The 16,596-nt window shown below is 46.5% G+C and overlaps 1 protein-coding gene across 1 annotated transcript in view; it reads left to right on the forward strand.

Annotated features, from left to right (window-relative positions):
* Positions 1 to 16,596, forward strand: part of LOC144139956 (arylsulfatase B-like) — a 36,291-nt gene that overhangs the window by 19,414 nt on the left and 281 nt on the right. Inside the window, exons 6-8 of the mRNA XM_077672176.1 lie at positions 3,989 to 4,115; positions 9,053 to 9,346; positions 13,362 to 13,855. Coding sequence (XP_077528302.1) covers positions 3,989 to 4,115; positions 9,053 to 9,346; positions 13,362 to 13,855 — 915 coding nt within the window. The remainder of the gene's footprint in view (positions 1 to 3,988; positions 4,116 to 9,052; positions 9,347 to 13,361; positions 13,856 to 16,596) is intronic.

Genomic DNA, 16,596 nt, shown 5'->3' on the forward strand with positions numbered 1-16,596 from the left:
CTTGGGTGAGGCTTAAAAGAGCTTACAATTCGGAATGGGCGTGGAGTCGGCATAAATCTGTGGACACGTGGGTTCATTTGGGTTATGAACCAGACACGAGCGTAAGATATGCGGGCTTTGTGCAATGCATGGCAGTAGGGACTTCATTATGTCGTCAACAGTGATGTTGACTTAAATCGCGGTGTCTTCTGCGCGGAAATTAATCTGCATGTCAAATACGGAGTCAAGAGGCGTACATCGAGCTCGACTGGGGCCAGCTATTGTTACAGTACGTCGGTGCAGCGATGGCCCTGCTAACTGTGTCCACAGGTGTGTATAGTGTAAATGACATACGAGTGATTCAGGCATCCATATTTCGGGGTAACAATGGGGCTCTTCAATTTATAGTCTCGGACTCACCGCGGACTCCCCGAGAAGCAGTCCGGCATTCGGTTTTCTCATGTATCCCTATGGCTTCGGGGAATCCCCGGACTACCCGCGGACTATCCGCGGTGAGTCCGAGAGTGCAAATCCAAGAGCCCCAATGCAACAACAGGGCGAGGCTGTTGGTGCATAAGATCGCCACCTTACACTTGCCGTGCAAGTGCCATATGCTCCCAACGTTAATTCCTTTCTACGCGCTCCTGAAGGCAGGCACTAAACAATGCACCATCATATCAGCTTCGTTAGGTGTCCTGGCGTAAGCCATCCTTTGAATGATTCAGTGTGTAATGAAATAACAATGTTATATGCTTTGCTTGCCCTAAGTGCATGGCTACAGAATTAAACTGCCTAACGAACTTTTCGCACGCAGAAAAATTGACGCAAGGGAATCAATGTTTTTCTTGTTTTGCGGTAATAATGTTTTTTTAACCCAGGCACAAACGCACACATTATGAACGCGAAGCTTGACGTGCTGATTGGTCCCAAGCAGGTCCCAAGACATTCGGCGGGAACAATGTGGGGAAATTTATACGCATAATATGGACAGCTGCAGAAACGAGGAATGAACTTTAATAAATATAATAGGTCAACTTAACATAATGCTCAACGTAATTTTTATTTGTGTTTCTGATACTTAGAGGAAAGTAAAATAAAGGGGATTTGATCGGAGAGTGAACTGTTGTAAAGGAGTCCTAGATGAACACATCTGCAACGTCTTGCACAATTATCATTATTTTAAGCCGATATCACTTCACAGGCACCAGAAGCTGCGCCACCTCAATAAAAAAGAGCATTGATGCGGGTTTCACTTGAACATGAGGAAAACCTAAGCGGCAAGGGTGTATGCCATGGTTGGAGTGGCGGGTTTTCCCAAACTGCCCATATATAAAGGCAATATTTCCGAAGATTAAGGAGAAAAGATCGGCATACGTGTGGCAAGCGTGCAGAAGTGCCATTGTAGCTTGGTCAGGCGCCGAATCAACACAGTTTGTAGAATATTCTAGAATGCGGTAATCATATGTTTTGCAAGTGATAATGCATATATATATATATATATATATATAGTAAAAAATGGGTATAGCTTCTAACAAAACTGTTTATTGGTCGACGTTTCGATCGGATGCCGATCTTTCTCAAGACAACATTTCGTATTTCTGTGCACGTATTTATAAGCTCGTCGTCCAACGACGCCGAAAAAAGAGAGAGGGGGGATTTGGGGAGAGAGGTAGCAACAAACACGCTCTCGGCGAGGTGAGGTGAAGGTTTGCAAAAAAGAGAGAGCAAAAAAAAAAAGAGAAAACGCAAAACCAAAAGCAAACCTAAACATGCAGAAAAGGGAGAGAAGTACACAACTCTTTCAAAAACACTGTCCTCCATCGTTCGTCAGCTTGTAGAACGAGTGACAGGTAGCGCCCACTTCAGAGGGGGGCCGCTCTGCTTAAGAAACGAAAGCGCAAAGCAGTAACAGGGACGCTCTCACACCATCACTGGGAGGCACAGAATTCTAATGGTCACTGACCTTACGGGAAGAGTTTACAGGAAGCGGTCGCAGCCGCACACATATCTCAGTGACGCCAACCCCACAAAACAAACAGGCAGGCTCGTTAAGAGTGTAGGTACGATCTCCGCACTGTGGCTCAAAGCATGCACGATTCTGCCTACCGGCAGGACGGGCGAGTGCCATTCATCATTCTTAGCTCTATTCTTCTGCCCTGCCCGGGCAGCCGACAGGGTCGTCCCTGACCATGAACCAGGGAGAAGGAGCTTAACTAATCCTCTAACCGCACGCGGGAGTCGCGCGGGTCCTTTGTTGGAGTAAACGGCGGCGGGCGCCTTGATGTTGTTTGTGGCATATGCCGCCTGTGCGGCATATGCCACAATACCCCAGGAAGGGAATAAATAAAATAAGAATAGCTTGATTACTTGTTTAAACAACACAGAGACTTAATTTAGATAGGGGATTATTCTGCAGCCAGAATATCAACAGCATGTATAGACGACATAATGCCCGGGCTAACATTCATTCCTGCCTTTACGGATCTACCCTTCCCGGATCTACCCTTCACTCCCGGATCTACCCTTATCACGACATATTAACTCCGAAAACCACCCGTTCGACTCCATCAGGGTCACACTTTTACAGAGTGGATTTTCTACTACAAGAGAACGCGAACAACGTGAATCTTACATTATTTACAAATTCAACACCGTAAAGGCAGGAATGAATGTTAGCCCGGGCATTATGTCGTCTATACATGCTGTTGATAATCTGGCTGCAGAATAATCCCCTATCTAAATTAAGTCTCTGTGTTGTTTAAACAAGTAATCAAGCTATTCTTATTTTATTTATTCCCTTCCTGGGGTGTCCGCACAGGCGGCATATGCCACAAACAACATCGAGGCGCCCGCCGCCGTTTACTCCAACAAAGGACCCGCGCGACTCCCGCGTGCGGTTAGAGGATTAGTTAAGCTCCTTCTCCCTGGTTCATGGTCAGGGACGACCCTGTCGGCTGCCCGGGCAGGGCAGAAGAATAGAGCTAAGAATGATGAATGGCACTCGCCCGTCCTGCCGGTAGGCAGAATCGTGCATGCTTTGAGCCACAGTGCGGAGATCGTACCTACACTCTTAACGAGCCTGCCTGTTTGTTTTGTGGGGTTGGCGTCACTGAGATATGTGTGCGGCTGCGACCGCTTCCTGTAAACTCTTCCCGTAAGGTCAGTGACCATTAGAATTCTGTGCCTCCCAGTGATGGTGTGAGAGCGTCCCTGTTACTGCTTTGCGCTTTCGTTTCTTAAGCAGAGCGGCCCCCCTCTGAAGTGGGCGCTACCTGTCACTCGTTCTACAAGCTGACGAACGATGGAGGACAGTGTTTTTGAAAGAGTTGTGTACTTCTCTCCCTTTTCTGCATGTTTAGGTTTGCTTTTGGTTTTGCGTTTTCTCTTTTTTTTTTTTGCTCTCTCTTTTTTGCAAACCTTCACCTCACCTCGCCGAGAGCGTGTTTGTTGCTACCTCTCTCCCCAAATCCCCCCTCTCTCTTTTTTCGGCGTCGTTGGACGACGAGCTTATAAATACGTGCACAGAAATACGAAATGTTGTCTTGAGAAAGATCGGCATCCGATCGAAACGTCGACCAATAAACAGTTTTGTTAGAAGCTATACCCATTTTTTACTATTTGCTACGGCAACCAAAGACAGCCCTTCTCGCAATCAAAGTATATATATATATATATATATATATATATATATATATATATATATATATATATATATATATATATATATATATATATATATAACCACACGACACCGCACATTGCCAGAGCCAGCTAGATAGTTTCCTTGGCGTCATCACCACGCAGTTCCGGCAGTAGTTATTTCGAACTACATCCAGCATTTCCCGTTGTGCTGGAGCCTCAGCCGTTCCCCCTCTTTACGGGCATGTGATTTAGATCGTTTTCGCACAATCAGTGTGGGTCTGATAAAAATGTCTACCGCTGTATGGGGAAGTTTTTTTAAAAAATCTGTGCAGACCTTGGCAAAATTGACCCATCCTTTCACTCGCAGCCGTTATTCCTCTACCTGCCGTACGAAACCGCCCACTCCGGTAACACAGTTCTTCCACTAGCCGCACCTACGGAAAACGTCAAGAAGTTCGCTCACATACAGGACCCCCAGCGGAAGGTGTTCGCCGGTGAGTCATGTTTATTATCACTTTTATGTTTTATAACACGGAAAGGCTTTTGAAATGCGCTTGCTGGTCGCTGTCTACGGGAAGCCCCATGCAGCAAACTGCGGCTCGTTTGGCCGTCATTTTTGTTGAAGAATCTCTTAGGTCGTGGACACCCTTCCGTTTTCATGAATTCCCGACTCGTCATGTTGCCACATCAGAGACATCAAGTGAGGAAAGTATATGAGAGCAATCTGGGATACCACGTCGGGATATCCTGGTCGCACTATTCTCAGAATATCCATAAACGCGCCCTGAACATATCTTCAGTGAATGACTGTGTTGTTGCTGTTCTCGGCCAGCGTACAAGAGACAGTCACTCATGTAGTGTGTCCACAAAGATGATGTGGCGCTGCTCAAACATCTTCTAAGTGAGCACGCTGAGCGGGTGTCCAGCAGTGCGACGCCCCCTTACCGCTTTACACTTGCGACGCCCTCTCTGTAAATATACTTGTTTGGCTTTATAGATTGTTGGAGTGCTACATAAAAAAATGCAGGTGATATCTGGGTCAGCGAATGATTGTTCTGTCTCTGTGGCAAGAAGGGGGCGTCTTTTTCTCTAGAATTTGATATTTCAGTACTTAGAAATATAGTTGAATGTTACCTTCGGAGCAAGCAGACTTGAAAGGGAGAATTCGTCTTCTATGTTTTTGCTGTGTCGTCTTTCCAGCTTTTTTGCGCTGACTTCTGTCGAAGCAATCTCTCTATTGCAGAAGCGGCCGCTATGATCCCCACAATGGCCACGTTAAGTTACGGGTGACTGGGGCGGCATGACCCGCCGCGGTGGCTCAGTGGCTAAGGCGTTACGCTCCTGAGCACGAGGTCGCGGGTTCGATTCCTGGCCGCGGCGGCCGCTTTTCTGATGGAGGCGAAAAGCAAACACGCCCGTGTGTACGAGATTTCGGCGCACGTTAAAAATCTCCAGGTGGTCAAAATTAAGCCGGAGCCCTCCACTACGGCGCGCCTCATCGCCTGCGTTGCGTCGGCGCGTTAAACCCTACAATCAATCAATCACTGGGGCGTCATGATAGACGCCCTCCTCTCTTGCCAGGAACCTATACAGCGCATTCATGACAGAACAGGGCGAGCGAGACAACTATCCATGCCGCCCGACTTTGGTTTTTGAAGAACACCCATTATCTAATTAGGACTGAATTTTCAGGTAAATGTACTTGTTCTCGGTATAACCAAGAACAAGTACATATGCAGATAACACAAACTGGCAATGTTCTTCCAATTAATTTTTTTTGTTAAAATTGAAGGCTAACGTGTTAAATGTCTTAGGAGTAATGAGAGCGTTGTTTCGTGGTCAAAACGACACAAACGTACTATTGTAAACAAAATAGCCTTTCTTAGAGTACCCAATTATGAACGTTCGGTATGTCTGCTTGTCTGGCAATCAATTCAACCGCCTGGCCAGAAAAACAAATTTAAAGGAATGCTGGACCGTAACTAATAGAGTTGTAAGACCATTCCCTACTAGTAAAACTGCTGCAATGGATCATAGGTACCCTCATCATGCATCGCCATGGAAAGATCAGGCATATTTGAAGATAAACAGAAGTACATAATGAAGAGTACTAGAGTTTGATTCCTAATTATTACGCGTAAGATTCACTTTTACGATGGTGAATAAAAACCAACGGATCGAATTTGCTATAAAAGAGAGGCAAGGTGAAAGCAAACACTAAAACAAAAAAAAATGTCTTGAGCTAGTTCAAGCCGAGCACTGAAAAAGGCCAAAGATACGACGAAAGATCCCTGCGAAGGGAAGAAAATTGAATTGAGCAACCTTTATTGCTTGTTATAAGATATCAGCGAGACGGGTAGGAAAAAGCGGGAGGGTGGGAGGTGGAGAGACGTGCTTGGTATTCTGTGGCAGGTGGTGGCAGGTGGTGGCAGAAGGTGGTCGTGTTTAGAAGATCTAATCAGCGCACCAAAAGCACGCGGGATGAATGTTTTGCCAGGGTGAATTATTCAGCCTAGAGACCGACAGCCAGTCATATCAAAATTTCCGCATTCATAGCTAGCCCTGAAAGATTATTGTGTTTCAAGGCACACATTACATTGGCTGCATACGAAATGTTGCAGGGCTCGTCGGCGTTCCATTTTGAGACAAAAAGTGCGGGTAACGTGCGGGACAATAAAGGAACCACGGGCGCATACTCAAAGCTTTTATTGAACAGAAGAACATGAATAGATACCCTTCCTGCAAATTCGCTCTATGCAACCTATTTATAAATTCATCAATCGGTTTAAAAATTGTATTCATTCGCAAGCAAAGTAATTCTGCGGAAGGCAATTCCTAACATTGAGTATGAAAGAAGTTCGAGGGCACCTAATCACTTCTTGTGGGTTGTGATTGCAAAGGCATGAACGTCCAGCTGATTGCACGGGATGCCTTGTTCCGCCTCGTCTTGTCGAAGGACTTAGCATTATTGCTGCTCGAGACTCATGTGATTGCGATCCGCCTCAAAGCTTTTGAATGGCCTCAATCGACCTCGTACGCGTTGTGGCTCTGCTCGTTCTCGCTGCCATGTAACGCAAGAGCTGATGACAATGGTGAATTTTGATGCATTTTCTTGTCCACCCTATCACGTCTCCGAAGAAGCCGTTTCACAGCAAAGCTGTCTGTGGCTAGGATCCAGCAGATTGTCTCCGGAAAAAGAGTGATATAGGCAGCAATCGCACCTGAGTGTAGCACAACCTTGTGGCGCCCACTCAAACCTCCGGGATCGTGAAACAGCCCGCCGCACCTTAAAAATGTTCTGAAGCCTTAATATTTTATTAGGCCTTATAATTCCCCTGGAAATAAGTCTTCCCAAAAATGGGCTTTTGTGGTGAATCCCACTTTAAGGGGATCGACCGAGCTTGGTCTTAGATGACGGTGCCACATCGAGTGAAGCACGTCAGTGTTCGGAGGGAGTATCTTTACAGAAAATGGATATAACTTGTTTTGTTGCAAATATCCCGAAACAAATCATGTGAAGGTTAGCCGCTAAGACAACACTACCATTACGCCGACTTTTATTGGCTGTTCAAAACAACATAGCTTACAGTGAAGATGTACATTTCTTGCAAAAACTTTGTAGGCCAAGCAGGAGGTGCGCAGGCCAAGAAACATTCAGCGTACAAGCTTACTTCTCTAGCGAATTTGACACGTTTTGTGCCGCAAAGCTAGAAAAAACACATTTATTTCCTATTGTCATAAAATATTATTCTCATAATTAAAAGCAAACCTTATTATTTGAATTCTCTGTGGTCCAGTAGGCATTGCTCTAGAACAGATAATTTCGACAAAGGGTGTCCATACTGTGGAATTGTCGTCTGCTCTTCATACATGGGATTCTACCAGAGACAAACGGACAGCCGCATGTTTCCCTGCGGGAACATGACTATTGTTCGTGAAAGTTGCATTCGGTTAATAACCAGGAGGTATGCGCAATCGCAAATTAAAAATAAAAGTTTTTTATTCGTGCCCCTACTGGACTACGACCCGGTCAAAGTATATTGCCGCTCTTGTAGACGCTCGGCAGTACAGCTTTGCTGGTCATCCTTCTTTCCAGACTGTAACAGAACTGAATGTTTTCCGCTACGTACGCCGGTTTTTGCACCCCCAAGAAGCCATTTGTAGTTTTTACCTTAAAAATCCTGCATCATTTCGCCGGCAACTTGTTCCCGCCTTTTGACCAGCACTTTCGTTTCGTTCAAGCGCGGCTCAGATGCCGTAACTGCGCATAGAATACAATTGCGCTGGAGGTACGAACCTAATTTATATTTCAAGGACCACTGGTGCTTCTTCAGCGGTCATTTTCGCCGTGGTTGATCAGGCTGATGTATACGGTCCCGCATGTGAGCTCTATTGAGAAGAGCTGAACACGAGGATGCGGGTTCGATTCTCTGCCGTGGCTGCGGATTTTCTGGTGGAGGCGAAAAGCAAGAAAGCCCGGGTGTATGAGATTTCGGCGCATGTTAAAAATCCCGAGGGAGTCAAAATTAATCCAAAGCCCTCCACTACGACGCACCTCATCGCCTGGGAAGCGTCAGCGCGTTAAACGCCACAATCAATCATTCTGAATTGAGTAAACACCTCTAGTTGCGTACCCCACATACGTTGACCATTTTCTTTTTGGCAAGTTGTTGTCTTGGCTGAACTTTCATAGCCTTAGCGCGCAGGCTATCCTTTTTACGAGGTTCAGAAAGCAATGCCGTGCACTTTGTTACTGTTGACTACATTTTCCCTGTTGGGTCCTACCCCGTGGATTTAGGTCACAATTACTTTTTTTCGCTTAGGAATCTCAGTGTCATAGAACGAACCTCGCGTCACCTTTCTTCCACCGTTGTCTTTCTTCTCGGTCCCGTCTGTTACCCGCAGTTTTTTGTCCAAAGAAGACAAAACTTGTCATTTGCTTCCGTCTTAAGGCCATTTAACCACGTTCGCTGGATTCGTGCGGGCGCCTTCAGTTGAGCGTAAGCTGTTGCCAGTTAACGGGGTGTTCACAATTACTCCGGATATGTGTAGTGGTGAGGAAATGGGAACTAAGGTGCGTCTGTGTATCGGAAAATAATTACATTTTACTCCTAAAGAACTTTTTTTGTAGAAAACCTTTTCCAGAAGTGGCAGGTTTAGTAGTACGGCACTCAGTAATAACTGCCACGGTAGCCTTTGCAGGTAAGTCATAAAAACTGTGAGAGGATGTCATACATGTGCGGCTAGAGTAAGAAAGTACTGCGCCCGGCGCCATTGTCGTAAACAGTATGTCGCTTTACAAAAATATACGGCAAAGCATGAACGGAGGAATGCAGGTCGATTTTTCAAACGGTTGGACAAACGTCTGTTGTACTTCTAAAAGACGTAAGCTTTCGGTTATTTCTGTCTTATCGCCTTTTGTTTTGTGCAGGCATGATGGACGTCCTCGACCAGTCGGTTGGAGCTATCGTGAGTGCTCTGCACTCCAAAAGCATGCTGGCCAATTCTATCATTATCTTCGCCAGCGACAACGGTGCGGTGCCTTCGGGCTTCACTGCAAACCATGGCTCCAACTGGCCACTGCGCGGCGCCAAGTTCACCGCGTGGGAAGGTGGCATACGTCTTCCAGCGTTCATCTGGTCACCGCTGCTGCGTAACAGGCGTCGAGTATCTTGGGAGCTCATGCACGCCGTTGACTGGCTGCCGACCCTCTACTACAGGGCCGGTACAGTGAGCTAAAAACTTTCTAGCATTTATCAAGTGCTGAAGTCATGAATTAAATGCGGTTATTAATTTACAATGTAGGGCCGTACTTTATATGGCTGTGCAAAAGCAAAATTTTGCAGTCCCTAATACGCAGAAAACTCCTCCAGAGAAGCCCGATAAGCAGGCTTAAAAACACGTTGGAAAGGAGTCAGAAGTTAGGGGGAGATTATGGCTGGGTTTATCTTTCGTGATGTAAAGCGCGCGCGCAGCAAGCGACTGCTGAGGACACCTTAGCTGGTGCGTCAGGCACAAATCAAGCGATAGAGGCGTTGTGGGGCGAACAGCGTCAACGTGGAAATGCAAAAAGACCGGACGCACGGCTTTGAAGTGAAGCTTTTGACCTCTACCTTACAAGTGTTCTGTGGCGATCGTTGGCGTCAACAGAAAATTCGCGCAAACAGACTGCTCTTCTATTCAGACTACTTTTCGTTCCCCTTCAGGTCCGAAAATCGGTCGGCTACTGTATTCGTTTTAAGCTGCTATGGCTGGTCGCACGGCTTATGCAATAGTTGAGTCGCGCACACGTTGCTTCGTGCATATCTGAGGCAAAACAAACGACCGGCAAGAATAACGACAGCATTCCTTGCTACAATGAACAACAAGATGTTTTTAGAGAAGATTTTTAAACAAAGTATTTAAAACGCAGCGCTAAAACTAATCGAAATAGAACTAGTGCACAAAAAATAACAAATGAATTGCGCTGTCGCCAACGCTGCCAAGCGCAGCAATACCTGTAAATAAAAAAGCAGGCCGCCTTGGCTAACAAGCGTTCAGCGCCACTGAAATCTTCTCAGGAACTCTAAGGGTGGGGGCATTAAAGTAACGGAATAGCTCAATCAGTAATTAGCCTTCTCAGGCGGCTGTCAACTTCACTGCCCAGTCGCCCTCAATCGTCTGTGCCATCGCATTGTCTACAAAGACGTCCGACGACATTCGAATATTCGGAACTACGATAGAACCGCCAAAGGCATCTGTCGTTGTGCAGAGGATCTCTCTTAGCTCCTTGACCCAAAGGACGTTGTGTTTGAGACCGGCACTTGCCTTGGTTTTTTTTCATCTTTAAATTAAACTATAATTTTTAAGGCTTAGATTAGTTTTGGTGTTTTAAATGATTTCTTTGTGTGCGTTAGGACATCTTAGGTTCAGGTTAGGTTACCTAGCATTACGTTATCTAGAGCGATGTAGTGCCAGACGCTGAAATTTTGTTACATAACGCTGCTGGGCGTCGACATAGCGGAGTCCTTACAATGCCGTCTTACGGCCCTCTTGACACGGCCTTTTGACATTGCAGGCCGGTATGTGGATGTCGCAGTCAAATGGAAGTTAGGGAATCGGGGGCGGGGATACGACAGTGTATGTGACCAGTCCAAACGGTGATATTGCCTTCGAAGGTAGATACAGGACCGGTAACACCGGTGCGATGCGAAACGTTGAATTAAACGTGCTGATATGGCGCGCCCTGCCTGAACACTGATACCAAACGACCTTTATTTATGAAAACAATGCGGAGAATTAGGACAAGTGGACATTTTAGGATAAAAAAATCACGCGTCCTGGAAAAACATTTTGGCATTGCTGGGCCACAAACCCAGGGCGTACGCCAAAACCCCACAATTCTGCCCCCTAGGCTATTGACGCAGAAAGCTGAAGCTCTTTCAGCAGTTGCATAACATAATAACAGGCCTGCTGCAATCGAAGCACAGGGAATTCCTGGCTGGCACCCTCAAGGGAACGGAATCTCGCGTTCCGGACAACTGGTAAGTTTATGTCTGCGTCTAGAGTGCCACCCGACGGTACTAAAAGCACTCCACTTAAGCGACGTCCACCGGTGTTTCCCCAAAAAGGACCCTACTGGCACTACATTGCTCACCATTACGTTAAGTACCGTAACCTTATCTAAAATAATTATTTATTTATTTATTTATTTATTTACAGAATACTGCAGGCCCATTTAAGGGCCCCAGCAGGAGGGGCAAGAATATAACACTGCACACAACTGTAAATCAGCAAGAACAATAAAAAGATACAAAAAGATACATCATGGGTCATGGTTCGATACGATCAAGTGCTTCTACAGAGCCGGCTAACGACTGAGGTAGGCAGTTCCAGTCGTTTATGGTTCGAGGAAAGTACGAGTTTTTGAAAATGTTTGTTCTGGCAACAACAATCGTTTAAAACACTAAACACTAAACCAAGCGAGCAAAATTACAATAAAACGAAAGATGAACAAAATTAATATGGCAAGAGCGGGACTAAAACCACCGCAGGGGTATCATCAAGCTAAGACGGAACCTCTACACAACAACGGCAGCGCGCGAGCTTGTTTTGGTGTTTGTCATCGGAAGGCACTCTAGACTGTCTGTGACTTTATACATAGAAGAGATATAGGGGCATACGCCTGAGAGTCTACTTTTTTAACATGTTGCTGTTTAAGCTCGTGGTTGGGCCGGCGAACGTGCGCAAGAAAACCTCGCCTTGCGATAAATTCATCGCGCACGCCGGCACCGCTTTCCCGCAGCTCTTCCTCGCCGTGCTCTGGCGGGACTCGTGTGACCGCCCGTGGGAGATGCAATAGAACTGAACAAGCACTGCTTTGGAAACGGGTCGCCGGGTCGCTCACTCTGTCGCATGTTGCGACAAGTGATGCAGGTTTTACATCGCAAAAAGAGGAATTATTGCTACAATAAAAGAATCCAAAAGACCGCGAAGCAATGACGTTAATAAACGTCTTAATCGGCGACCCACACGCCAGGCCCCAAAAGTCGAACGGTAGCCACCGAACGGGTTCAGACGTTTTGAGCAAACGCTCGTCCCGCTGCGCCTCCTATTCGAGCTTTGCCGGAAATCCAGCGGAAATGTGTACATTCTACATATTTCAACGGCCGAGTGTTCGTTGTTTTTTTGGGGAGCTAACGAGGACACCACGCAGAAAATTTGACCGAGTGTCAGGCACAGCGACGGAAAAACCATGGCCGAGTTTCGAAGCATAACCAATCACAAACTTAGCCGAACCAAGAATACGCAGGGCGGGGTCGCCAGCTTTGCTGTTTTCCCTGTGTCTCGCCAGTAGTGCAAAGTTGCCTCAATTTTTTATGGGTTGCAAGGTTCTTTGGCCTTTTACCCAGTGGCACCCGCAGCAGTAACGTACGGGGCACAAATTGTTATGCTGAAATTGTAATTGACGCCATCTCGTAGTGGGCCGCCGTAAAAACAACATTGGATTTCTTCACGGCTGGCATCCTGCCATTGTTGCTGGAATGTGTCAAAGTAGGATGTGTTATACCAAGTATGCGTTAAAGCAGAAATGCGCTGTCTGTTTGAATCGACGACAAAACAAGGGACAATGAACGGCCCTTTATTTTTCGGTGATAATTTTGACTGATATTTCTTCTTTCCCCTCTCAGCAGAAGTCCTAAGTTCACCTAGTTCAGAGTTCATCACTTTTCAATAGTAGTACACGATGTCAACCACGTTCTGAGTAAAGGAGCCCTGTAACGCCAACATTCTTACACGCTTTGAAGCTTTGGGTTAATGGTCCTATACCACAGAAACGTATACGACGTCGGCGGTGTTCACTATGAGTAAGAAATACCGTAGTGTCATCTTGCGCCGCACACTCAGACGCTCAGAATTGTAACGCACTACCCCAACAAACGGCGTGCGAGCAAAAGTAGAAAGTTTGACCGCTCGGGGGTGCTAGTGTGCACGCCGTGAAGACGCTACTTCTATATTTATTCTATAGGATGACATGACGCTAGTTTTGTAGCAAACCAGCTTTGATGCTAGTTTGCTGTTGGTGGGCATGTAGAGTCTTCCGACTGCCGAGTACATTACTCTATCGTGTTCTGTGTCTAAAGTCGAAGGTTCACTATATTGCAATTTCGTAGAATAAAACTTCATTGGAGAAAGTTGTATATGCGTGGTTTTCAGTTGAATTTATTTTTCTTCGGTGCAATGTTTTTCTGATCTCTAAGGAGGGAACATCCGAGACCTTGGTACCATAGACGGCGTGAACCAATGGGACAGTCTGTCTCTGGGCAACCCGTCGGCCCGACAGGAGCTGCTGCTTAACCTGGAACCGTCTGTACAGAGCCCCCCAAAATTGGCGCTGCCAGACAACGCAGGCCTGAAAAATTCAATCGGCACGGCCCTGAGAATGGGGAACTACAAGTATGTCGTGGGCACTGCTTGGAAGGGTAAATACGATGATCGCATAATGGCGCCTGGTGGAGAAGTACCTGCTGGGGTGAACCTGGACGAGATGATGACGAGCTCTGCCGTGGGCCAAGTTTTGAGAGACTTGTACAAAACGAAAAAGCTTCCTGTGAAACCAAGCTGGAGGAAGGATGCTGCCGTAGATTGTGGACAGGATACAAGCAGCAACTTCGAGTCATTCCGTGCCCACTACCTTTTCGACATTGTCACCGACCCATGCGAGCTCAGGGATATTTCTGCGATGGAAACAAAAGTGAGTTTTGACCAACCAAAACTTGTCCATAGGCATTGCATGAAAAGTGAAGAAAATAACTTATAATAGCAGTGAAACCTACACAATTCAAGGACGAAGGAGTAATTGAAACGATAACGGAAAGCCGAAGTGATGGAATAACATGATGGATTTGGTATTTACGCGCCAGCTAGAAGTGCTTAAGTGAGAATGTAAATTAAGATACACTCGGCCGTATTGACAACCAGAAAGGGAAGCGCATATTTTGTTCTCGAAAATGCGATGATGGCAGACGTGTTCGTCGTCAATACATGAGATGCGTATTACATTAGATACATCAGTGAGCGCTCTTGCTAGGCGGGTTGATACAAGACCAAGATTTTTACGTTGTCGCCTCCGCTGCGGGAAAGCGACGACTGTTGTTTTGCTTCCCCAAACCTCATTGTATAAAATAAATTGATCAAGCCAGAACCGTTGTAGAGAGATATACACCCATTGAATCATCGTGCGCCGTTTACTATTTTCATTAGACTCTCCTATGTTTGCGCGTCGAAAATGTTTGACTTATGTGCTGGTTTGGTATTTTCAGAAACAAATACATTGCCCACAATATGATTTTGCCTGATGTTCTGTCGAAAAAAATGGGCGGTATTGTCAAGAATTTGAGATGATACCTGCCTCGATTAATCGTTTTAGTGCCCTAGAGTAGGCAACACGCCGTGGATGTGGCGTATTGCAAACCAGTTTTCTCCGGAGGACACATTCACCCTTACACGCCGTCTCCACCCGCTCGTCTAAGTGTATGCTTGTTTCTGAACAGAGCTTTTATTACGTCTCTTCTTGGCAATATGGCCAGCATAAGCTCGTGCAGAATAATAATACCATATCCAAACGTGTGTGCAAACCTACACGAACATCAGTGGGAACTGAAAATGAGCGCTGACAATTTATTTGCCGTAGAACTACAAAGTTGCGAAATCAACCGAAGATATCAATGGATAGCAATCTCAGTAGATTCAAACAAACGTAAAAAGCCAGCACCACAACGGCGAGCACCACATCTGATGCTACTTTTGCATATACAGTGAACATAGTTAAGACGAACTCGAAGGGACCCTCATGGTTCGTGCGTCTTATCAGAAGTTCTTCTTATCACAAGCCCTCCATAAAAGAATCGGCAACACTTCCAGGCCCATTGAGATATCTTGCTTCAAGACGATGAATAAAATAAACTTACAACAGGCGAAAAAGACAAAACAATCATTTATTTGACTGAGCAACTTGATAGAAGACTGTCTTCAAGTGCTCTTGCTTCGTTTTACCCAGTCAAGCGGTGACGTAGTGGGTACACCCGCTACCTCAAGCGAAAACGCAGCAGAAACAGAAAGGGCACTCCTCGCGTTCTCGGCGGTGACGCAGTGGGACTCGCGACGCGAACCAACGCGAACTGACATGCTCCCTTTTGCAAACGGCATTGGCCGGGAGAGCTGCTACGTTCGCGAAAAGGAAGTCTTTGCAATCGTTTTTAACTTCTTTTTATCTCTTTAGTGTTGCGCCTCCCTCCACCACAGCAGAGCGGCCCCAAAACTCGCCCTTGCTCTTTTTTTAGATGCGACGCTGAGAGGAGCATCTCTTGCCGGCGGCCCTGTCCTGCGTGCGTCCGTCGTCCGCGTCCGCACAGCTGCGTCTCTCCTCCGCTCGCCTCATCTCCTCTCCCCGATAGCGAACACTCTCTCCGAACATCCGCGGTCGCGCTGCGCGCGGCTGCGCACTGTGCGCATGTGCAGTACTCTTTCTCTCCGAGGTCTCCTCTCGTTCGGGCGCGCTGCGCATAGAAGCGGAGTGCCGCGATCCGGCCGGTTTCTCAGTCGACGGTCGTCAGCGCTTGCGCTTGCGCTTGCTCTCTTGCCGTACCTGACGATTGCTTGATGCGACGCCAATGAAACCCCCTTCAGCATCTCATCACCCCCGTGTTCCCGCGAGGGGAGGTGGGCGTAATTTTTTTTTTGCTTTCCTAATGGCCCCGCTGGTTGAAGGGTGGGAGAAGTGGTAGCTTTATCCGCGTGTATTTTTCTCATTGGCTCCCATCCCCAGGGGCGAGACTTTACTTCACGCTGTGGATTTCGTTTACTTTTCTTTCGCTCTGGTCGCTTGAATGCCCCTCCGCATCCCACCAAGACTGGCATGTTCGTACCCAGAATCTCCAGCAGTGGTGGTCACCGTGAAAGTTGCTTGTGTAAACCCGAAGATTACGTGCAAAGCTGTTCTTTCTAAGCGGATTTTTTGCATTGGGTCTATGGAAAGCCAAATCAACGTTCCCACGTTGTTCGGCATAAGCAATAATTCGTTCTTCCCGAGTTCGCTTTAACGAGAGTTCACTGTATCGCAAATTGTTTCCCACAGAAGGGCGTTGCCCACCCACCAGGAACCTTCTTTGGTTTTTTTAAATGTTTCACTACTCGGGAGAGTATTATTTTGATAACGTAACGAGTTTACTTTTATATCAAAGCGGCTGCCATGCCTTTTTTACGTGCTGGGTGTGGTTGTGCAATCGCTACAAAAGGATGTAAAAACTGTGGCTTAGATTCAGAGCTTGTCTCTACGGTGAGAACCCTTAACGCAATGCCTGAAGTGTATACGCTGTATCAGACGTACTGAAAAAACGACGCTGAGGGTTCGTGTGTCTTGTCATGAGCAACTGCTGTGAGCTTTATAGGCAAATGTTTTGCGCCACACAAGACGATAGTGTAGTTTCCACAGAC

The sequence above is a fragment of the Haemaphysalis longicornis genome, unplaced genomic scaffold, assembly GCF_048455015.1.
Source record: "Haemaphysalis longicornis isolate Haplotype H1 unplaced genomic scaffold, Haemaphysalis longicornis Haplotype H1 scaffold_5, whole genome shotgun sequence".
Classification (NCBI taxonomy): Eukaryota; Metazoa; Arthropoda; class Arachnida; order Ixodida; family Ixodidae; genus Haemaphysalis; species Haemaphysalis longicornis.